Source organism: Zingiber officinale, chromosome 5B (assembly GCF_018446385.1).
Source record: "Zingiber officinale cultivar Zhangliang chromosome 5B, Zo_v1.1, whole genome shotgun sequence".
Classification (NCBI taxonomy): domain Eukaryota; kingdom Viridiplantae; phylum Streptophyta; class Magnoliopsida; order Zingiberales; family Zingiberaceae; genus Zingiber; species Zingiber officinale.
Window position 1 is genome coordinate 1940719 of NC_055995.1, and position 23849 is coordinate 1964567.

At 43.5% G+C, this 23849-nt stretch overlaps 2 protein-coding genes and 1 pseudogene across 2 annotated transcripts; 1 reads left to right on the forward strand and 2 right to left on the reverse strand.

The window, feature by feature from the left end:
- Nucleotides 1–9643: 9643 nt before the first annotated feature.
- Nucleotides 9644–13179, reverse strand: LOC121983892 (annotated as a pseudogene).
- A 1512-nt stretch (nucleotides 13180–14691) lies between these two features.
- Nucleotides 14692–16804, forward strand: LOC121983891 (GTP-binding nuclear protein Ran1A-like). Its single transcript, XM_042536573.1, has 8 exons — nucleotides 14692–14848; nucleotides 14965–15034; nucleotides 15534–15590; nucleotides 15675–15792; nucleotides 15973–16062; nucleotides 16150–16329; nucleotides 16411–16488; nucleotides 16569–16804. Exons 1-8 carry the CDS (start codon nucleotides 14846–14848, stop codon nucleotides 16636–16638), a joined length of 666 nt encoding a protein of 221 aa, XP_042392507.1. The 5' UTR covers nucleotides 14692–14845; the 3' UTR covers nucleotides 16639–16804.
- Nucleotides 16805–20364: 3560 nt separating this feature from the next.
- On the reverse strand, nucleotides 20365–23100 carry LOC121983890 (peptide deformylase 1A, chloroplastic/mitochondrial-like). Its single transcript, XM_042536572.1, has 4 exons — nucleotides 22573–23100; nucleotides 22059–22148; nucleotides 21905–21972; nucleotides 20365–20806 (listed from the first exon to the last, which is right to left on the reverse strand). The coding sequence occupies exons 1-4, from the start codon at nucleotides 23047–23049 to the stop codon at nucleotides 20566–20568; spliced, it is 876 nt and encodes a 291-aa protein (XP_042392506.1). The 5' UTR covers nucleotides 23050–23100; the 3' UTR covers nucleotides 20365–20565.
- Nucleotides 23101–23849: the final 749 nt, after the last annotated feature.

Here is a 23849-nt window from a genome sequence, read left to right on the forward strand (position 1 = left end):
AGTAGTATCCCTATCTAGGTTGACATGTTTAGCACCTAAGCACATGTATTGATTTTTAGTGTTAACATGCTTATCATTATTGACTAATGCAATAAAATTACTAGCATGTATCCTACTAGAATTGCACGAATGAGCCTTAAAAGGTACCTTAGGGTTTGCCTTAGCTCCCCCTTTACATGTGTTTGGCCTCTTGTCCTTGTGAGGTTGCCTCCCCCTTGGACATTGACTCCTATAGTGTCCCCGTTGCTTGCATTGGAAGCACACCACGTGCTTCTTGCTCTTGCATGTCGGGACTCCGGCTTCCTTGACCTTTGGTGCCGGTGGAGTCTTTCTAACCCTCTTTGGACACTTACTCTTGTAGTGCCCAAACTTCCTACACTCAAAACACATTATGTGTAATTTGCTTGAAATCACAGTGTTTGAGTTACCTAGGGTTGTGGATGTAGATGAGCTTTCTTCTTCATCCCTTCCGGAGGTAGATGCCTCTTCTTGCTCCGATCTTGAACAAGAGCTCTCCTCCTCTTCTTCCTTGGATGTTGAGTAGCCCTCAACTCCCAATTCGCTTCCTCCATGATGTGAGCTACTTGGCTCACTAGGCTCCTCTTCATGGAATTTTGCCAAATTGTTCCACAATTCCTTGGCGTTGTTGTACCTATCTATCTTGCACAAAACATTATTAGGTAAAGCAAATTCAATAATTTTTGTTACCTCGTCATTGATTTCGGATTGTCGGATTTGCTCTTTCGTCCACTCCTTCTTCTTGATAGGTTTTCCTTCCTCATCCATCGGAGGGGAAAACCCTTCTTGTACACAAAACCAATTTAACATATTAGTCCTAAGAAAATACATCATCCTTACCTTCCAATATGTGAAGTTGTCGTGAGACTCGTAGAAGGGTTGAATCGTGACATCTTCTCCATAGAGATCCATCTCTAGCCCGTGCTCCCCGGGTGTTGATCCGTCGAAGAGCGGCCTCGCTCTGATACCACTTGTTGGGATCGTTCGTACTCGGCTAGAGAGGGGGGGTGTGAATAGCCGCCCCAAATTCTCGCGTTCTTCCTACAGTTAGGGTTAGTCGCAGCGGAAATACAAGGAAGAAACTGAGGAGAAGAAACCAAACCTTAACACAAGGATGTAACGAGGTTCGGAGATTAGGGCTCCTACTCCTCGGCGTGTCCGTAGGGTGGACGAGTCCAGTCAATCCGTCGGTGGATGAGTCCCCGGAGAACCGGCTAATACAATATACTCCTTGTGGGTGGAGAAACCTCGCCACAAACGTTTGCAACAGCAAACAAAGAGTACAAGAACAGTAAGAAAAGCAATACAATATGAATACAATAGCACTCTACCAATTGCTTGCTTTCTTGTCGATTGGAGGTGAAGCAGCAACTTCACAACCCAAACGCAGCAGCTGGTCGACGATTGGAAGCTCACGCGAAGCTTGCGGAGACGACCTCAACAAAGCTCGAGCACCAGAACAGCAGTTCTTTTTCAGAAGAGAAGAGGAAGAAGTTATCGCGCAGCGGCAGCCCTCGACCCCTTTATACCTGCGAAGAAGACGGCGAAGAAACTAGCCAACTGAGCTACAGAACTGCCGATCGGTCCGCAGACCGATCGGGAAGAGATGGATCGTCATCGATCGGCGTGGACCGATCGGTCTTCCCGATCGGTCCCCGACCGATCCCGCCTCCCATCTCTCACAGAATCGATTGCCTCCGATCGGTCGTGGAGACCGATCAGATACACCTGATCGGTCCTCGGACCGATCGAGCTTCTTCACTGATTTCACTGATCGGCCTGCGGACCGATCAGAACTCGATCAATATGCTATCGAGTGGAATCTGATCGGTCACCGCACCGATCGAAACACCGAGATCACCGGATCGGTCTGCACCGATCCAACTCCTAGGTTTATAGTGCCCTCTCTAACCTAGTTCGAGAACGAGCTACCGAGCCCTCTCCGACTCCATATGCCAAGCTTCACTCACTTGACTTCTCAACACCGGATGTCCGATCACCCTTGATCTATCTGGATTTTCCTCGTTGGCTTCACTCACGGGACTTTCCACCGGCTTCACTCACCAGATTTCCACCGCCTAACATCCCGTTAGGACTTTCTCACCGCTCGGCTTCACTTACTGGACTTTCCAATCGCCTAACATCCCAGTTTGACTTTCCCACCGCTCGCTTCACTCACCAGACTTTCCAACCGCCTAACATCCAGTTAGGACTTTCCCACCGCCTGGCTTCACTCACTGGGACTTTCCAACCGCCTAACATCCCGATTAGGACTTTCCTCGTGCCAAGCTCCCTGCTTGGACTTTTCCTGTAGAGCTCCTGCTTGGACTTCTCCAGTGCCAAGTCTCCATACTTGGACTTTTCGCGTGCCAAGCTCCCTGCTTGGACTTTTCCAGTGCCAAGTCTCCATACTTGGACTTTTCAGGTTAACCAGGTCAACCTTGACCTAGGGTTGCACCAATAATCTCCCAACCATCTATTCTTGTCTCACATCAAGAATAGAACTCTCTCACGAGTGTCAAACATCAACATGCAACTCAACTAGGTCAACCTTGACCTAAGGTTGCACCGACAATCTTCCCAAGTCAAACATCAAAATACAACTCGAGTCAAGTCACCTCGAGTCGGGTCAACCAGGTCAACCTTGACCTAAGGTTGCACCAACACACGGGCTATGCTCCCACTCAGTTTTCGGGCTCCACTCCTACCCAGCGCTGCTATGCCTCTCGCGTGGTATTTGCCCAGGCACTCACTTGGCGTTCGCCCACTTGCTCGCCCTGTTAGCATCTTCGCAGTCGCGTGCTCGACATCATCCCACTTAGTAATACTCGATCGTCGGGCTAGCATTTTACGAACGCCCAGTCGGCATTCATTAGGTCGCTCGTTTAGCACTCTCACAGTCGTTCGACCGGTCTCGCTCAGTCGTCCGTTCGGCCACACACTTGAACTAGGTCGAACACACACTTGAACTAGGTCAAACGCTTGACACTCTCTAGATCGTCTGATCAGCATTTTATGATCGATTGATTGACACTTTCCCAGTCGCCCGCTCGGCATCGACCGTTCGTTCGCCCGATCAGCATTTTACAGTCACCTGGTCGGCATTGTCGGGGCGCCCAAGCGCATTTTACGTCCATCCAACCGGTATTTTTTAGTGGTCCGGTCAACATTCTGCTGATCCCTCTGTTAGCATCTTCGCGAGCGCATTCAATGCCTCGCTTGCCCAGCGTCTCTCCGACCGGATCGACATTCTTCCGACTACCCCGGTTGACACTTTTTCGCTCGGTCTGCTCGGCGTCCTGAGTGTCGCTCGGTCGATTATCATTTTTTTCTCATTGCTCGCTTGACGTTTTGCCGCTTGATCGACACCAATCCATTTGTCTTGATATTATTTCTCGTAGCTCGCTCAACACCTTTGTAGCCACTTGGTCAGTATCACTTGGGCGTTTGCTCGATCGCACCGATTGCTTTGCTCCACATCGCCCGAGCGTTTACTCGATGTCACTCAGTCTCGCTCGGCATTTGACTGATTTCTTGACATCCGGTTGGCATGTTTTTTCATCGCTCGGTCGACACATGTTTTTCTCCCCACTCGGCCAAGCGCGTGTCGTTCTAGCGGCACTTGCCTCATTTATTGCTTCGTCATTCGCTCGGTAGCACTACCATCTCTAGTGCGACACCGTTACGATAACGGCCGCTCACGTGCCGTTATACAAGAGGTCCAGCGAGTTGATTCTATTATCGAGAGCGATTCATCCCTTACGACAGACTATCTAGTCAGTCGGACTTGCGCCTCCTTCAACTAGACTTGAAGGGGAGGCTTGTGATGTGGATGTAGTTTATGGCATAAGAGTGATTAGAGAAGATGGGAAGGACATTTTCGTCTTTTGGGCAGGAGTAGGGTTTTAGTGCTTATAAAGCACTGTTCATTGATCGAGGAAAAGGGAGAGGGGGGCTTCGTAGAGGGCTCTAGCCGCCGCCGCTGAGCACAGGGAGTAGGAGGGGGGCTTCGTAGAGGGCTCTGGCCGCCGTCGTTGAATACAGGGAGCAGGAGGGTTCTTTTTCATATGGGGCTTCTCCGCCGCCAGCAGGGGAGGAGGGGAGGAGGAGCTCAGGTGATGGTTTCCGCCGCCAAGAAGAGGAGGCCACCGCCAAGGAAGGGAGGCCACGACCAGATCCCTGGCGTTCTCGCGAGTCCTCTTCCCGACATCGCATTTCCGTCCTCGTCGTCTTCTTCGATCCACTTCTCTGAGGTTTCCGCTCTTCTCTGCGATCTCCAGCTGCCGATCCCCTTATGCCTTGCCTCCTAGGCCTAGCTGTCGAGCAGCAAAGCTGCCGCTTCTTCCCCATTGGTGAGCAGAAGCAAGAAGGGACATGGTTTCCTCCCCTTTCCTGTTCGTGAACACAAGTATGCAGTGGTGGAGTTTCTTCTCCCTATTCTCACTTGGCACCAGCCTCTGCAAGCCACTGCTTAGTTGCCTCTTCTTATTCGCGGACTAACAGTAGGCAAGGACGAGTGCGAGCAACAATACTTCACCTGCGCCAAGGATTCTGATCCGCAGCCAGGGATAGATCAGCGACGTCGCTGGTCGCACACATCGCCACTGTCGGTCGCACACCTCCTCCATCGTTATTGGTGAGCCCTTGCTTCCCTCCTCTGTTTCCCCTCTCCGCTGCCTCCCCCAGCGGTCGCTTGCCCGTCTCGCCGCCGCCGCCCTCCGAGGCCACATCCACTGTCAGCCGACCCACGACCTCCATGACTGGTATTGTACTTTATGTGTTGTGTTAGGCCATCGAGCCGCTGAGTTATTGGTATTATCCGGCCTGCGTGTCGTCCGTCGGCCTGCGAGCCATTGTGGTATTTCGTCTTGGGTTCCGTTGTCATGTCTCGGCCTGCATGCTGTCTTCTGGATCCATGTTTCACAAGATTCCGAGTCGTTGCTCTTAGATCCTGCTCCTCAGCTGGCTCACATCCATCCATCCGTCAGGGTCGTGACGACTCGATCATCACCGCAATCAGCTCACTGAGCCATCCGAGGGAACCCCCCGGGGCCAGGGTATGTTCTCGTACTCATTACTTATTTTATTGCTCCATTCTATGCGGCTACTTATATATTCGTGGGACCCATCTCGAGCATCGGGGTCCCAGAGACCGGGGCAACCTGGTCACTGGCTATAGGTACGATTGACCAGAGGATTTATGACGACCTGGTCAACGCAGAGGATAGCTCACCACCGGGTCATGGGGATGCGGTCAACCTTCCAGACACGTCACACAGGCAGGTCCGTCTTTTTTACTTCCCGACAGGATCACATTATATGTTATATTATTCTTAGAACACTTATAAATGAACAATAAGTTTTATTATTACTTTCGTATTATTTCTTACTCTCTCCTTATTCTTCTTCTTATATAAAATCAGAACCATCTCTTTTTCTCTTTCCTTAACTTCTTAAGATGGAGATCCAATAAACGATGAACCCTCTTCTGTCTCTAAGATCTAATCAATCTTTTCTTTCGCCGATCTAATCAATCCTTCCTATGCTGCCGAGACAATAAAGGATAAACTCTTTCAAATTAACCTCATTTTCTCTCTCTTGCTTGTTTTAATTCTCTCGTTCCTCTTTGTTTTCGATAACGAACAAAAAAATAGCCTTTTCTTTCTCCCGCTGCCAACGCCAAGAAAGGGGAACGAAGCTCCTTTTCAATGAAGCCTCCAACCCTTGCCTGCGCCATCGACGCTAGCTGCCCATCAGCTCCTGCTAGCAAAGACGGACAGCAGGAGGAGGAGATCTCCTTGCTCACCATCGTCGCTGCCGCAAGCTACTCTCCTGACAATGTCGTTGACATCGTAGACCTGTATTTTGCTACTAGTTGCCTTGCAGGAGCTTCAACACTGTAGAACCAGTCGAAGGAGGGGAGACCACTCACGCCAGCAAGCTTCCTATTGCATCTTCTTCAACAACACCTTCACATATATAATACCTTTGCAATGTTAAATAATCAACATCACCATTGGGTTGCAAGCTTACAAATAAAATCTCATATTAAAAACACATGGGAAAGATCATGGGTTTAAAAGAGAAAGATATCTCGATTAATATGAGGTCTTTTGGATATAGCCCAAAAATAAAATCATGAGGGCTTAGTCTCAAAGTAGAAAATATCATGCTATTATAGAGATATCTAAATTCCTTTTAGTCATAACAATTAGTATCAGAGTTATGGTCCAATTGAGTCATGTGAGTAGAATATTGACCTCGAACAGAGGAAGTGAGGGCTCCCGTGTCCGGATTAAGAGGATCAGACACTATACAGGAAGTCCTATAGGTCGGGCGGACTAAGGGGCAAAAAGACCTAGTGGATTGAGGATCGAACATGGGAAGCCTATGGTCCTTCTTTTGAGAGCACAAAGTTCCACTTTGAAAACACATGGGAAAAATCATGAGTTTCTAAAGAAAAGATATCTCCATTGGTATGAGACATTTTCGGTATAGCCCAAAAATAAAACAATGAGGGTTTAGACCCAAAGTGGACAATATCATGTCATTGTAGAGATATTTAAATTCCTTTTGATATCTAAATTCATTTTGGTCCTAACAATTGGTATCAGAGTCTGAATTGTCAGAAGATATAATCGTCAACTGTGCACAAGAGCTATGGTCTAATTGAACATGTGAGTAGAATATTGACCTCGAACAAAAAAGTGAGGGCTCCCATGTCCGGATCAAGAGGACCAGACACTAAGCAAAAAGTCTTGGTAAGTCGGGTGGACTGAGAGACAGAAAGACCTGGTGAGTCAAAAATCGGACGTGGGAAGCTTGTGATCCTTCATTTGAGGGGGATTGTTGGATTGTAAGGTTGCAAACAAAGCCCATATTGAAAATACATGAGAAAGATCATGAGTTTATAAGGGAAAGATATCTTCATTGGTATGAGGCCTTTTGAGTAAAGCTAAAAAATAAAATCATGAGAGCTTAGGTCCAAAGTGGACAATATCATGTCATTATAGAGATATCTAGATTTCTTCTGATATCTAAATTCTTTTTGGTCCTAACAATCATGCCCAAGACAAAGTTTAGAAAAACACCAAATTTGTCACTATCACACGGTCTGATATTACCTTTGCAGTAAATCGTACTTTCAATTTATACATCCTCCAACTGAGCAAAATTGGAATAATATAAAAAGAATACTTCCATATCTCAAAAGTACTATTTTATATGGTATTTGATGCAGTGATAAAGGGGGGGCTCACTCGGTACGAGTCAACTGCCTAGGTGGAGGTCAAAGTCAATGTGGACAACGTCAGGTGCCAAAGGGCTTGCCTACGGAGGTCGACCGCAAGGGTCGTTCTGGCATATAATGTCCGATCGGCAACGGACTTGGCTGACCTGACTGCCCGCCTAGCTCGGAACAGTATGGTAAGATCGCTAGACGCTCAGTATGTAGCGGCAAAATACCAAGAGACTGGAGCACTTGTCTGATTGAAAGGAGACAAGCTACTATACCCTATCTCCACAAGGAAGAACAGTCGAGGTCGATCGAGCGGAAGAGTATCAGCCAAGCGACTTCCTTGCTTGGCCGATCAAAGGGATCATTGATGTTCTCGGGATATCCTTTGCTGACACAGGGCATGGTCAACAGGCAGATCGTACGACGATAAATAGGAGGACGTGCCCACAACCAATTGGAGAACGTGTCCCTGACCACGTGTCCAAGACCAATTTAAGAACGTGTCCCTGTCCACGTGTCCAAGACCAATTGGAGAACTTGTCCACGACCAATTGGAGAATGTGTCCATGACTAATGGGAGAACGTGCATATGCCTCAAAAAGTGTGCACATCTCCCACTAGGGCATTATATAAGGAGGTTGCGTACACCGGCGGACATACACATTATTTATTGTTTACACTTATGCTATTGTTGTTCTATCTTTTTCTTCTTTCCAGTAACTGACTTGAGTGTCGAAGGACCAACGCTGGTACCCATTCCCTGGCCCCGCACTGACGTTTCTTGTGTTGCAGAATGGAGCAAGGTCCACATCTTATCAACGTAGCAGTCACATCCCCAGCTTTCCGTTTCCACAATTTTCAGACAGAATCAATATTCTTTTATATCGTCAATCATCTTAAGATTTACATGCATATAGCGATGCGGATAGGGCAAACTCTCCTAAAGACAAACGATCTACAAGTGGATATGCAATATTTCTTGGACGAAATCTTATCTCATGAAATTCAAAAAAGCAACCTACGGTATCTCATTTAAGCACTGAGACTGAATATAAAGCTATACTCGATGCAACATTTGAAATTATTTGGCTTCAATCACTTCTCTCTGAACTTCATCTTGCATCAAATATTGCACAAAAAATTTGGTGTGACAATATTGGAGCAGCATATCTCACAGCAAATTCAATCTTTCATGCTGATACAAAACATGTGGAAATTACTTTTCATTTTATTCGTGAACGTGTGACAATTCAACAGTTATCGGTCTCTTATATTTTTATTGAAGATCAAATTGCTGATATCTTTACTAAGCTATTATCCAGACAACGTTTCAATAAGTTAACAAGCAAACTCAACGTCAAAAATCTTCCGTTAAGTTTATCAGGGGTAAAAGAGATAAAAGATAATCATCATAATTGACCAGATCAAATCATCAAATCAAATAAAATTAGTATTAAGATTGATCTTGTCCGAAAATCGAGAATATGACAAGCTGGGAATGTGGCTGCTGCGTTGACTGGATATAGACTGCGCTCCGCTCTGCAACACAAGAAACATCAGTGTCAAGCCAGGGAAGGGGTCTCCGGCGTTGACCCTCCAATTCTCAAGTCTGTCACTAGAAAGAGGGAAGAAAACTGAGCAACAGCAAACCCAGGCTTGAATAGTAAATAACGAGTACCTTCGCCAGTACATGGACCCCATATATAGCGCCCCAACGGGCAACTTGCACGCTTCTTGAGGCATAGGTATGTTTTCCAATTTTTCCTATGAAGAAAGGACCTCTCAAGAAAGTGTCTCTGACATCATACCTTAACAGGGTATGCATATTCCTAACAAGATAGTAGAAACTTCCGCTATACAATCCGCTTGTTGACTATGCATTATGTCAATGACACTATCTCCTAGAAGGATATTAAGAGATACATCAATGATCCCTCTGTTCGGCCGAGCGGGATAGCCACTCGGTTGAAAACTCCTTCGCTCGGACAAATTTGGTTATTCTTCCCTGCGATGATTGTCGGTCGGGCAGTTCATACCCGATCGACCACCTCAGGAGAGCTTCGCTCGACTTCCTTTAGTGAGCCCGTTGCTTTTCGAACATTGACCTCTTTGACTTTGACCTCCACATCAACTGTGATATCCGTCCTTTAACCCGTATATAGTGGACCCCCCATTATCATCGCATTAAGAATTATTTTATTAATTTTGTTATAATTATTAGAATAATTCTCTAAATAATTTTTAGAATGATTTTATTATTTATTAATTAGTTAATTGATGAGCATTTTTAAATATTATATATTATTTTATTTTTAAAATAAAATATCAATAAATAATAGAATAAATATACATTTTATTATTGCTCTGGAATTATTTATTGCTCGCTGCTTATTTTCTTCTTACATCAATCACGTCGATCGACGACATCCGATGCCCCGGTGGCTAGGACGAGATGGTCCCCGTCTCTTATCAGCTTCACGTCGTCCACCTCCGCCCCGTCCGTGGTCATCACTCTCACCGCCCCAGGCAGCTCGAACTTCTTCGCCGCGATGTCCAGCAGCTCCTGCATCGACTCGGGCAGAAGCACCAGCTTGCCCGCCGCGTTGCCTCTCTCCGGGCAGCTCAGCGTCACGCGCGCATATCTTACGCTCTCCTGAAGCGTCTGGCTCCTGCCCCCGCCGAATACCAGCTTCGGAGGACGACCGACACCGACCGCCGACAGCAGACCGCTGTGCCCCCGTCTTCCGCCACCGCCTCCGCTGTTAGCCGCCGATACGACCCCGAACAGAGAGTTTGAATAGTTGGTCGCCCGCCGCTCATGCACGCTCATCCCCTCTCCCGGAGACATTAACGGCCAGACCTCCTCGACCCCCGCCGCCGCGTTCGGATTCGGAATCGCCGGCTCGCTGCTGAACCGCCGTACCGGGGCAGCCGCAGTTCGCGCCGAGGGGTCGGCGCCGCTAGCGGCTTGCTTCACGCTGTCAAACAGGGCTTTGATCTCCTCGTGGCCCTGTTGCTCCGCCAGGCTCCGCGGGCTCCACCCGTGCGAGTCGGGTTTGTTCGCGTCAGCTCCGTGCCGAACGAGGAACTCCGCCACGGCGAGGTTCCCGTCGCAGACGGCTTGGTGGAGCGCCGTGGTTCCGTCTCCCTTGACTGCCGTGACGTCGCCCCCGTAATGGACGATCTCCTCCAGCATCTGGACGCTGTCATGCTCCGCGGCCGTGCAGGCGAAGTGGGCCACGTCGCCGACGGATAGCTGCGCGCCGTTGTCCACGAGAAGCTTTGCCACCCCCTCGTGCTTCCCTACAATAGCTTCCCACAACGGCACGCTTCCTCCAGAATCTGCACAACCAAATTCCTCAACAAAATTAAAGAAATAATACTTAAACATAAACCGTAATTTTGCAGCATACCTCTACTGTTCGGATCGGCACCATAATCCAGTAACTGGCGAACACAAAGCTCATTCCCCTTCGACGCCGCCAGATGCTAATTGGTTAGATTGGAAAAAAAGTCAAACTCCAATGAATTCAGGTAGGCTAACAAATTAGCTTTGACTTATTGAGACTTAGACCAATGCAGTGCGCCCTTCGTCGTCCGACTCATTCGGGTCCAGCCCTCGTCGCAGAAGCTGATGCAGCAACACGTCGTCACCTCGAACGATGGCGAAACCCAGAGTCAACGGAAGGTCAACTCTGCCTCGAGTCAACATGTTCTCTGTTTCTCTCAGCAGTGCTTCCATCAACGGGTCGTCCCGTCGCTCCTTAAAATACTGCATATGATGAAATTATTGTTTAGTTGCTCTCTGAAAAGTAAGCTCGGGACGTATAAACCTGAAGCAGGTTGTTGATGAGTATGGTTCCGTCGCTGACACTGGACTGAACGATGTTGAGGAAGGCAGTGCGGTTCAAGCGAAGCAGCTGGCACAGTGATCGAGTCCGAACTGTGAACAGTTGAGGTCGATAACAAACAACTCCCAGCTCGCCCACAAGATCTCCTTTCTTCACCACCCGAACAATCTGTAATACAATTCCTCTCTTAATTAGTGTATATACTCACTATATATATCCATCGCAATAACTTGCCTCTTCTGCTCCACTCCGGTGATCAATGAGCTCCGCGGTGCCAGTCACCAGGATGTAGAAGTCCGTGGGCGCTTCATTCTGCAAGATCACATCTTCCCTTGGAGGAAAGTACTCGCCTTTCATCTCAGACACCTTCAAATTACGACGTCAGTGGCCACATTAGTTTACAGAGTGTGTTTAATTAATTACCATTTGAAATAGCATGTCTTGAGAGATTCCTCGGAACAAGTAGACACGCTGAACGAGAGAGTAAAACAAGAAGTGAGAGATGCTGGATTGGATGGCTTTGGGAAGAGCATCCATGATCTCTTGCTGCTGCAGCCCTTCTGAGTCTGTCCTGAACTTTAAGCTGAGATGAGAGGTCATCTGCTCCTGAAGCCTCTCTGGAATCTGGTTTCTTTGTGCGAAACTAGTCGCGGCTTGAATCGTATCCCTCTGTATGCATTTGTCGATAAAAATTAATTAATCGAGAATAATATATTATAGATAGAATATTATTATATTCATAATTACTTACATATGTTCTGGTCCTGCTAGTGCCATGAACAACCAAATTGGTCATGTTTCCAATCAAATATGCTGACAATCCAATGTTGAACAGCATGTAGAAAATGTCGAAGATCATCTCCGAAGAGCTCACGGGGTGCAAGTCGCCATAGCCGACGGTGGCCAGGGTGGTGATGGACCAGTACATGGACGACACATAACGAATCCACAAGCTCTCCTCGTGGAAATCTGCCATCGAAGAACCGATCCATGTGCGGGTGGCGTCAGGGTATCTTGCAGCGAGAAGATAAAAGATGCAACCGGCAAGGTGCGCGACGAAGAGTGTCACCTACGCAATTTAATTCCACTAGCAATTTGAAGGAGATCATCCGTTTTCCAATCATTAAAATAAATATGGGTACTTACACAGATGAGCTTCGTGCAACGAATCCAAAAGTAACTGAAGCTTCTGTCCTTTTCCAATCTGCAGAAATTAATTGATTCATCATTCAAAGCTGTTGCATGCGGAAATGATTGCCAGAATGTGTACCCGGCAAACATGGCGCTGACTCGTCGGAGACGCCAGAGGCGGAGCATGTTGAAGAATCCGAAAGAGCGGAGTTTGTGAGGGAGGAGCAGGAGCATGATTTCTGAAGGAATGGTGGAAAGGAGGTCGAGCAGGAACCAGCTGGTCAAGTACTTCTTGGCGATCAGCTTTGGGTCGTCGACGAGGAGATATGTGGTTCGGTCGAGGTAGGCGACGAAGAAAGTCAAAACGATGTCGACGGCGAAGAAGCCATTGACGACGTTGTCCACCAGCGCGAGAAACCCCTTGGAGTAGTCCAGGAATCCAAATTCAAACGGCGACACCCACGCCGTGTAGAGCACTAGAACGATCAAGAACGTCTCCCAACTTCTGCATCATCCGTATTGCCTCTTAATTTAATTTAATTTAATTTCATTTCATTTCATTTAATATAATTCGATGTACGTACGGACGTACTTGTGTCTTCGATCGTAAGGAGAGATGATGAAGCTGCGGAGCTTGACCCGGCGGTTGCTGTGGGCGCCGAGGGAGGGGAGGATGCCGTTGGAGAGGCTGTATTGGCTGCCGTCCCTTGAGATCTCCATATCCGGCGGCGGTTCGCCGCACATGATGAACATTCTGATCTTCTTCCTTTTCTGTACCATTTTTCTTGCCTTCGCAGCTTTCTCTTGGTGTCGTCCTGACGCCTTCTCGCCGTTGATTCTCTCGTCTTTCTGATATTAATTTGTCCGTTTCACCAGCAGGAAACAAGGAAAGGGAGGAAGAGGGAGGAGCCTTCGGTTTTCTTCTCGCACGATTATCGGAGGAACGAGCTATTCCTAGAGAGAGAGAGGGGGAGGGGGGAGAGAGACGACGCAGTTTTGGACGTGTGTGATGTGGTTGCCTCTCAAGTCAAAGCGCGTATTTTCGTTCCGATTAGTCGCTGCAAGTAAACAAAAAGGATATTTAAGGATAAGAATTAATTTAATAAATGTTTTTAAATAAATTAAATAGTTTTTATACTTAAAATAATCCAGTAATTTAGAGGTAGATTTAGAAAATTCTTAAATCACGCATTATACATTGAGAATCAGACATGACTTGGCTGATATTTTCCGTTCTACCCTTCCTACTAATAGTAGATTTTAATTTTTATTTTCAAAGCATTCGAGCCATTTTTAAAAAATTAAATATAAAAACTCTCATGTTTTTCTCACTTATCGATGTATACAACTTATTTTTTTATTTAACTACTAAAATCAAAATTATGATTTGACATCAAATTTACCTTCTTTAAATTTTGCTATAAATTCATAAAAATTCAAATAATTTAAGTTCATAATGGAATTCGAACAAAATAAAGAACTCTGATTTCACTCTTTTTAAGTCACGCGAATTTTTAAAATGCCAAGAAATCTAAATATGTCCTCATTTATTAATTTTAAACTACCTTAATAATATTATAGAGGAAAAAGTCTTTAGCTAAAATACTTGGACTAGGTCTCTTGAAGATAAGGTGTAAGTATTCTAATTGAAAGTTAGTATATTACTGGAGCATCTATGGAAAGTTTGAAATAAGTAATAGAGAATATTTTTGTATTCCTTATAACCTCAAAAATCTACAGAATAGTAAAATTTGAGTTTTCTAAATCAATCAGTAGATTTTGATTGAAATTCACTAATAAATCTATACTATTTGAATTTCTATAAACTTACATTCATCCGATACGATTGAGTAAGAGGAAGATAGATATAATGTCAAACTTTAGTTTTGATCAATGAACATTATAGGTCTGGTCTCCCCACCAAGCCCAACTTGATCCTGATTTATTTTCATATTAGGTCAAATGTGGTATGATTTCAGGAGACCAAATCCGAGCATTCTAGCTGAAGATTTTTTTTTCTTTTTAAGATTACTAGAGAAGTCAACAAATAATAAAAGAGGACACATTTAAATACCTTCACAATTTAGAAAAGTATAAATTGATAAATAAAAAAAATAGAGATTCGAGAGATGTATTAAAATTATAAAAATATTTTTTATATTTATTCTTTTTTATATTTTTAATGTGACCGGAATATTTTAGGAATAAAAATTGAAATCTATAGTTGAGGGATAGAATAAGAAAGTCATCCAAATGAGTACATCTTTCATCATTCTAAAAATAAGGTGCCTGATTTGAGATTTTTTTTTTTTAAATTTGTGCGTCTCTTTTCGTAAATTTCCAAAAATAATCTGTCTGTTTTATCTTGTGTTGAAATTAGATTCTTTGAATTAAAAAAAAAACTAACACTTCGGCGTGGTTTGCACGCGGTGATGGAATCGAACGACTGTAAGCGTCGCGTTTAAACGAAGCAGAGGGTAGACATAAAAGGAAGGGAAACGTTCTAGACTTTAGGGTTCGCCGCGCCATCGATATATACGCCCCCTCGCTCTGTCAATTGCGCTTCGTCCTCGATCCTCGTCTCGTTGCGTCCTCTCACAGCGATCTGATGGTGGGGCTCTGCATCCGCTTGCTGATGTTTTGGGAGGCTGTTTTGGGGGCTTTCCAGTATACGGCTCGCTTGCGTTGTCTTGTCTCTTACTCGGTGCTTTCTGGCTTTCATTGCAGGCGTTGCCGAATCAGCAGACCGTCGATTACCCGAGCTTTAAACTCGTTCTCGTGGGTGATGGAGGAACTGGTGCGTTCCGCTTCGTTCTCTTTTTTTTTCCACGCTTTCTTTTCTCCATTTTAATCTTTGGTGGTTGTACTGTACATGTGGGAATTATTCTGTTTTTGCCGTTCCTTGTTGATTGATTGTTTTATTGTCTGGTACAATGTTCCTGATTTTGTTTTTTTGACGTTTTGCTGAGATGGTGGGCATGTAACTAACAAAAGATCATTGTTTGTTTTCTAGGTTTCTTCGCATGTATGTGTTTATATCTCAATCTTTTATCCTAAATATCGTTTATGCTTTTGTTGTTGAGTGTCAATTCAGTTCATATTCTTGACTTATAAATCGCTCTGAAGAGATGAGCTTGGATTCTTTAAGCAAAAAATACAATTTCTTAATATTCATCTGCCTTTGAGTCCCTACTTTTGTAATTTAATAGTGTAACCGAAATTTTGCTCTCTTGTCATTAGGACAAAGTTGCGCCATTTTCCCCTAACAATCCTTCATCTCTTATGCTATGGTGCAGGGAAAACTACCTTTGTGAAGAGGCACCTTACTGGTGAATTTGAGAAGAAATATGAACGTAAGTGTTTTGAAAAACTGATACTTTAGGGCTTAGTTTCTCCCTATTGCCGAATGTAAAATATCTGCATTTGGATAATTGCAGCCACTATTGGAGTTGAGGTTCATCCATTGGATTTCTTCACAAACTGTGGGAAGATACGGTTTTATTGCTGGGATACAGCTGGGCAAGAGAAGTTTGGTGGTCTTAGGGATGGATATTAGTAAGCTATTGTTTGTTCATTTTTTTTAAGTTCCATTTTATTCAATGGAATTCATATGAAAGTACTTGCCTTCCTTGTTTGCCTGCTAATAAGAACTGTCATATTACTTTATTGTCAGCAAACTTTTGGGGTGATAGTAAATAGTGAACTAACTCAATTATGCCTAATGTTGGTTGACAGCATCCATGGCCAGTGTGCCATCCTCATGTTTGATGTCACTGCCAGATTAACATACAAAAATGTTCCAACTTGGCATCGTGATCTGTGCAGGTAAGCTGGCAAGATTTTCCCACCAACTGTGCTATTTTTCCCTTTTCAATTTCAGATCTTCAATTGTCCCATCTGTTTTGTTTCCAGGGTCTGTGAAAACATTCCAATTGTTCTCTGCGGAAACAAGGTTGATGTGAAGAGCAGGCAGGTCAAGGCAAAGCAAGTTACATTCCACAGAAAGAAGAACCTGCAATACTATGAGATTTCTGCAAAGAGCAATTACAACTTTGAGAAGCCCTTCCTTTATCTTGCTCGGAAACTGGCAGGGTAAGATGAACACAAATTGTAGATTTAAAAATATTATTGCCTTTTGTCTTTACAAGGTAAATCTATTAACTGCGATCTCAGGGATCCCAATCTTCACTTTGTTGAATCACCTGCTCTTGCACCTCCTGAAGTCCATATTGATCTGATTTCACAGCAACAGTAAGCTAATCTTAACACTTTAGCTCACCTGCCTTGAGTGCCATCTACAATCACATGACTTGGCAATTTTCACTTTTCAGGCACGAAGCAGAGTTGGCTCAAGCTGCTGCTCAACCCCTTCCAGATGACGATGATGATGTTTTTGACTAAACTGTCGTTCGTTCAAGTCTATATTCTGCAAGATGTTGAAATGTGTCATGTTTCTTTTGCATCTCTGCCTTGTGTCTTTGAACAACTTCAGTTGTTTGATCGTTCTTCTAGATGAGATTATGATATCTTTCCAGAAATTAATTTCGGTTGGCCAGTTTATGGATTTTGTCTGTGTATCAAATATGTTTGTTTCTGTCTAAGATTGTGGTCTGATGAGTTTAGCAAAAAAAAAAAAATTGTCGTGGGGAAGATAGCAGGTTAAGCGGTGGCGAGAGGACCCACAAGCTTCTTATAAATGCTCGGTAAGAGGTTAAAATAGACACTGAGGGTGGATTTGACTTGACAATTAACACAGGGGACAAGGAGAGATGAACTGACGTTGTTGAAAGTGCAAATGGTTCTGCGTGCATACTTGTGCCCGTAGAAGCCGATCTCCTTTTACAGGGCTGTAGCCATACCCTCCGATCCTTCATATATTTAGAGATGAATGCTTATGTGACTTATGTCTCTCGGGATAAGTGGATGCGTTTTCCATGTTTTTCAAGATTAAATAGCTACGATGCTCATGGAGTCGGGCTCTTGAGTTGGCGGAGTCTAGTGGCTGAGTTGTTGAAATTGGATGTCGAGCTGTTGGAGTCGAATAACCGAGCTGTTGGAGTTCAGTGTTGGCTATGTTTCTACCTTACACCTGGCTTGCCTTCTATCCACCTACTTGACTCTTGACTTGATCTTGCTCTTGTATCTTCCGCATCACGTTTCTGTGTTTTTTATATCACAAGCCTTCCCTCGGGTATAGTCGAAAAAGGTCTGAGTCTGATTGACTGGACTGCATGATCTGACCTCACATAGCATTTGGGACTACAGTAGCTCCCAAGTTTTACTGCCTTACCCTCTATATGCCTCGGTAACATGCAAGTCGTGCGTCAAAAATGTGGGAGTTATGTGTCACGGCGTATTAGAGTCGTGATTGGCTAGCCCCATCCATCATTAATACGAGTCAGTCTGAGGTTGATATGTGGTGATGTCATGTCGAAGAATCAACCTGAGGTAACTGTTGAGATCCTTCGAATTTGGGTGCGCGATATGATGATCCAACGTAGTAGCCTGTCATTTTCCCTTCAAAATCCAATGGCTAAGATTTTCATGCTTAGGTTTTATTAGGTTTTAGTGAGGGGAGAATGACATCACTTGTGTCATCGTCTTCTCCGAGTTCCAGCAGTGACGATTTTCTGTGGCCCCATGAACTTCCTTTTTCCTGTAAGTTCCTTCACCTTTCCTATGCCCCGACTCTTGCTATCTCTTTCGTCTTCATCCTCCTTAGTCTTCCATTGCACCTATGGCAACCGAAAGGATTTTCACACTCTGGCACACCTCAATGACATCTGATTTTAATAGAGGAGACTTGAACCAACTGCACTTGCAATACTAAATTTCTGCTGACCACTGAATAATAATTCCAAATGCTCTTAACTGACCTCATCTTCCCTTGTTGGTTTCGTCATCTTTTTTAAGGGTCAACTGTTAGACGATCTCCAATTTTCCATTCCAAGGTTCCTTGTCGAGGTATCTCTTCAACAATTGGCCTCCAACTTTTTCCAAGTATTTCTACATTTCCCTTCAACAATTGACCTTCAATTTTTTTCAAAAAAAGATAGATCCGCTACTTTAACGATTTCCTAATGCCTTCAACTTTTTCCAACTATGGCAACAGAGTAGTCATCATTTTTTACTTATACCGAATCCCCCTCGCACCCTGAGTCTTCCATCACTTTTTCTATCCGAAAAAGATGGATACCGGAGTCTTTTACTTTGTGAAGAGACCTTCCAACAACTTCTTAGACGAGATGTCAACTTCACACAAGGGATGAAAGTCTCATTACCTATTTATCCGACCTCCCACTCCATTCTCCCGACTGATCGGTTGGCAAATGGAATTGCACATGCCGTAAAGTCTAGATCGACACAAGTCGGAGCCCACCTATCTCACAGCCGCAGACATTCTCTCCAACCTTCAGTTTGACTTCAAACTTCTGCTCAAGGAGGGCCTTCTGTATCTCTTTACACTGAGCCCGATTGACACCGAGCTCCATGCTTCCTTTGGAACGAATTTTCCACTTTTTGTCATATGTGATTGTTAACAAAAGATTTGCTTCTTTGTGCAGCTTGAACAATGTAGAGAGCTTCCCCCAACGAGTCTCTCAAATTGGCTAAGGCTAAGCTGGAGGAGAGTGGCGCTATGCTCCTTGGTTCCTCGGGTGAGGAGACTGTACCTGTGAGAATTTGTCACCACCCCACCTCACAAAGCCAACTACATCTGTCCCCTTCGAAGAGTAGAAGGATCCTACATCTGACCAAGGTGGTCTGGTAGGATCCCCTCCTTTAAAAAGGAAACAAATAAAGTTCTCCAGTCGATTAATGCTCTAGCAAAGATACTTAGTTGGGTGACTGGGTCGACCAATGCCCATGTAGCCAAGGCACTTGCCATTTTGATGAGCTCATCGACCTTTTGATTTTTGGCTCGAGGTATTTTCTGGATGATGATGTCATGGAATTAGGTTCTTAATTTTTCGAAAGTCGTGGCATAATCTTGGAGTCACTCATTCTTGGTCTCGAATGCTCCTTCGAGTTTTGTGTTGCCAATTGGGAGACAGAGTAAATGACAAATCGAGAGACACCCATCTGTTTGGTAGCAAGGAACCTGACTAACAATGTCTCATATTCGATTTCATTATTATTATTTTGGAAGTTTAGCACTTTAGCTATATGATTATCTGCAAAATCACTTCTCAAGGTGAACTTAGTGACATCCCTGCTCTACTGCCTAGCTCTTAGATGATCCATCTATAAAAATTTTCCAAGTCTTATTAAAATCTTGACCTAAGTCTCAATTAAGAAATCAACCAATGCTTGCACCCTGATGGTTGTTTTGAGCTGATATTGGATATTGTATTTGTTGAGCTCTATTGTCCATTTGACAAGTCGTCCCGAGACCTTGATGTTAGTTAGTACCCGCCTCAAAGTGTTGTTGGTTAACACGACAATAAGATGAGATAGGACGTATGGCCATACTTTTCGAGTCATCGTCACCAAAGCCAAAGTCAGCTTCTCCAAGGTGGTATATCTAGTCTCAACGTCTCTCAGAACATGAGCGGCGAAATAGATGGGGTACTAGGTGCCCCCTCCTATCGAAGTAAAACCGAGCTAGTTGCTCCTTCGGCTGCTACCAAATACAGTTAAAGCATTTCTCTTGTGACAGGCTTGGAAAGTAGAGGAAGACTAGTTCAGTATGCCTTGAGCTCAATGACAACTTGTGCAGACTTATCGTCCCGCTCAAACCGAGCCGACTTCCGGAGAACCTTGGAGAAAGGCATACACTTGTTGACTGATCGAGATATGAATCAGAAGAATACGATGATTCATCCGACTAACCTCTTAAGTCCCTCGAGATTTTTAAGAGAGGGCATATCCCACTGCCAAACCAAGATGGAACATGCTTACTAGACTGGATGCAATCTCTTCAAACTAATGCTTTTTTTAAGATAAATCGCTAGGATTTCTCTGGGTAGACTTCTTTTAGATAAATACAGTCCTCTATCATTCAATTTTTAAAATTTGAATGAAATATTTAATAATATCATTATCTAACTTATGAAGCATAATTCAAAGGCCTTTATTGATTTATGTAAAGGTTTGATCTCTTTTTTCTGATAAAATATACAAGGCACAGAACTTCAACTCTAATGAAAGATTATTATCAAGTTTAGAACATCAATTACTGCACTGAAACAACTGCAAGGAAACAACTACCTTTCAGGCATTCCTCTAAAGGCTCAGCAAAAAATAGAAAGACTTAATTTTAAAGCGACAATTGCCGAATCCATCTCTCACACTCAAAGAACATAATCTAAACACATTGAAGGATTCCTGCTAGCGATCGCCTAAAGGTGGACATCCAGCAGCCAAAGGCAAAGCCAGGTTTTCCACCGTCCTGAATGTTCTTGGGACCATCTTGTCAACGTAAAGAGTACCATCTAAATGATTGCACTCGTGTTGTAGAATGCGTGCCTGCCAACCTCTAGCATCGATCTTTATGGGCTGCCCTTGGCGATCAAGACCCGTAACTTCAACCTCAAGGTAGCGCTCAACCAATGCTCTGAATCCATCAATGCTGAAATAGAAGGGAATGATAATAGTTTGATACATGCAACAGAGAATTCTAAGTGATTAAAAACTAAATGTACCGCTAGTGAAGAAGTTTTTGGTCTTGTATTAATCTGCAATTTTCTATTTCAAGTTAAACAACTATTGTTCAAGGATCAATTTGATGACCAACCACCTTTTAACTAAAGAAAGAGTTACTCATATCACACAAGATTTAAATGGATGTTTAACTCTACTCCTTGTTTATGCTTTTTATTTTTCCTATTCAGATATATGTGCTCAGATGCATTTCAAAACCATAAGGTCCCAGACTACCTATTGGAAACGAAATGAGCTTAACAAGCATCATAAATCGCCAAAAGATTATCTGAATTTGTTAGATAAACAAGAATATAAACCATGAAATTTCAGTGTCATCATTGAAGTGGATCAAAGAAAGATAAGTATCACTTTTTTCAGAAAGATGAGGGCGTGGCAGATTGGACAGTTAAAGAGTTTGGCTGATTGGAGAGTTAAAAGAGATCCACAAGAATATATGTGCATTCTATATTCATATAGAAACAGATGTTGATATGGTCATACTATAGTGATAACAACTACAAAGTAATCATCTTTTGGTCAATACCCAGCTTATTTTGGTGATCTCTGTCATTAATGGAATGCTTCATGTAAAGAATCATTTTTATTAAAATAATAAAAATATTAGTCAGAAGGAACAATACAGGGCATTTGTTAGCTAATGGTTAGATTTTCAATAGACAAAAGAAAGGGAAAAGAAAAACAGCAAGACACCCATATACAGGCTGAATTTAAGTCTAAACAAATGAATTAAACCAATAAATAAAAGTAGTCGAGCATCAACTTGATGTGTTTTTTTGGTTGTCCATATGATTGAATGAGATAGATCAAAAACATGATTAATCTATCAGTAAGTTGCTTGTTGGAGATCACCATCAGTCCAACTACAAGGATCTTAAAAGCTATTAAGGGTGACAATTGAGATAATGAAGAAGTGTCCATGCAGATGAAAGAAGGTATATCAAAATTTTAACATAATAGAAAAGGATGTCTTACTGTATTATTAGTTAAGTAATGAACAATTTACCTCAAACATCCTTCAAAAAACAACGCGGTTTTGTCGCTCTTGTTTTTAAGCTTTGGGTTGATAATAACCTGTCTGATGAGAACTGATGAGTCATGGACACTTGATAACAAAGTAAAAAAAAAACATAAGGGGATCAAATTCTTCTTGTAAATACCAAAAGATCAAAGGGGCGACGGTCTTGAGCTTTAATTTCATTCTTAGGAGCATAACTAATGTACTCTTTCGTATCTTCAAGAACAATAATCTGCTAACAAGAATGTATGTATCATTCAGTTTCTGATGTCAACACTAATAAGGTATTAAGGAATCGAGCTACAAATAAGAGTAAGGTAGAAGTCTCTCCTACTGTCCCTCTTTTTTTTCAGAAGAGATGGATATGTCTGCACTTGTCAATAAAGATAGGCAATACACATTGCACCTTCTGAGGGTTTTATCTTTTAGGAAGATCATGGAAAGGCACTACAAAGGTAGACGCTAAAGTTGGGAGTTTCGATTTATTTATGAGGAAAAGTTTCCGAATAAGCAAATATCAAGTAGCTACTTTGAGGGCAAGCGCTCTGCAATTTCACATTGGCTACAATTTGACTGAGAAAGGGAAAAATGATTTGACCACAGAGAAGGGAGGCTTCTCTTCGTCGAAAAGGGAAGTGAAGTAACAAAGATCCGACCTTTAAAGGTACGCCAATCTGAGGAGCCGCGAGGCCAACGCCAGGAACCTTTCTCATGCAAGCGATCATGTCGTCTATGATTTTCTGGAGCTTCTCCGACCCAATCTCCTGGACCGAGACCTCACCCGCCGGCTCGTGGAGGACTGGGTCGCCGGCCTTTACGATCTCCGGGAGGGGAGCCTTCTCCTTCTTTGTTCCAAAGCCCGGTAACCAACTGGCAGCGGATACTCTGGTGAACGTGCGCTTCTTAAGCTCCGGAAGAGGAGATTGCGTTCCCACCTCCCCGAATCCACCGTGTCTCCTCAGCGGGTAGCATCCAGCGGCAGAGGACGAGAAGCGCAGGGCATCGACCGCGGTCCGAGCGCTTGAGTACGGGAGGAAGACGAAGGACCCAATGAAGGCGGAGGGAGCCGGGAAGGAGACGAGGCAGTGAGATAGGTGGAGGGTTTTCCTCATCACCATGGTCCGATGCGGCATGCGCGACGCGCGAGAGCGGCGGCGGCGGCATCAACCTCATCGGCTCATCCAACGAGTGCGGGTCACGTGCCCATTACCAACGGGCCATACCTCGTTCCAGAAAAGCCCACGTATTATCGAAAACTTCGTTCCCGCCAAATATATACTATAAAAAGCCCACGTAAAGTCCAGAATGCATGACGTTAAAAAGAAGATGAGTAAAGATGAATTAAATCGAATTAACTAATTCCAATAGAATTTGAAAGTTTCATCCAATTTATTCAGAAACTTATTTATTTTAGAAAATATCTTGATTATTTAACTTTATTGATAAATTTTTAAATTTAAAAATCCATTAAACTGATTAAAGCAAACCACGCTAATCGATCGATGCTATTAGATTGGTGTTTTAAAAAAAATCTTAAAATTTTGATTCCAATTCGATTATCCAATTGCCAACAATCACCATCCCGAATTAAATTGATTTTTTATGATTCAATTTATTTGGTTTTTTTTTGTTGTTGATAAAATTACATCAATTTGTTTTGTTCACGAAAGATTAATTAGTTAGATTTTAATTTAATCAATTTAATCAGTTCAATCATTTAGAGATGGGTCACCTTGATCGATTGGATTATTAAAAGATTGCTCACTCTAAATACAAGAAATCAACCGCCGAACTTTCAGCTCAAATGGAATCGCTTCGCTATCCATTTTAGTGCGTGAACACTTGATTCGTCGACCATAAGCCAGCAAAAAAAAACAAAATAATAAAAAAAAAAAGCGGTGGTTCCATAGCGCAAAAAGCAAGCAAACGAGGA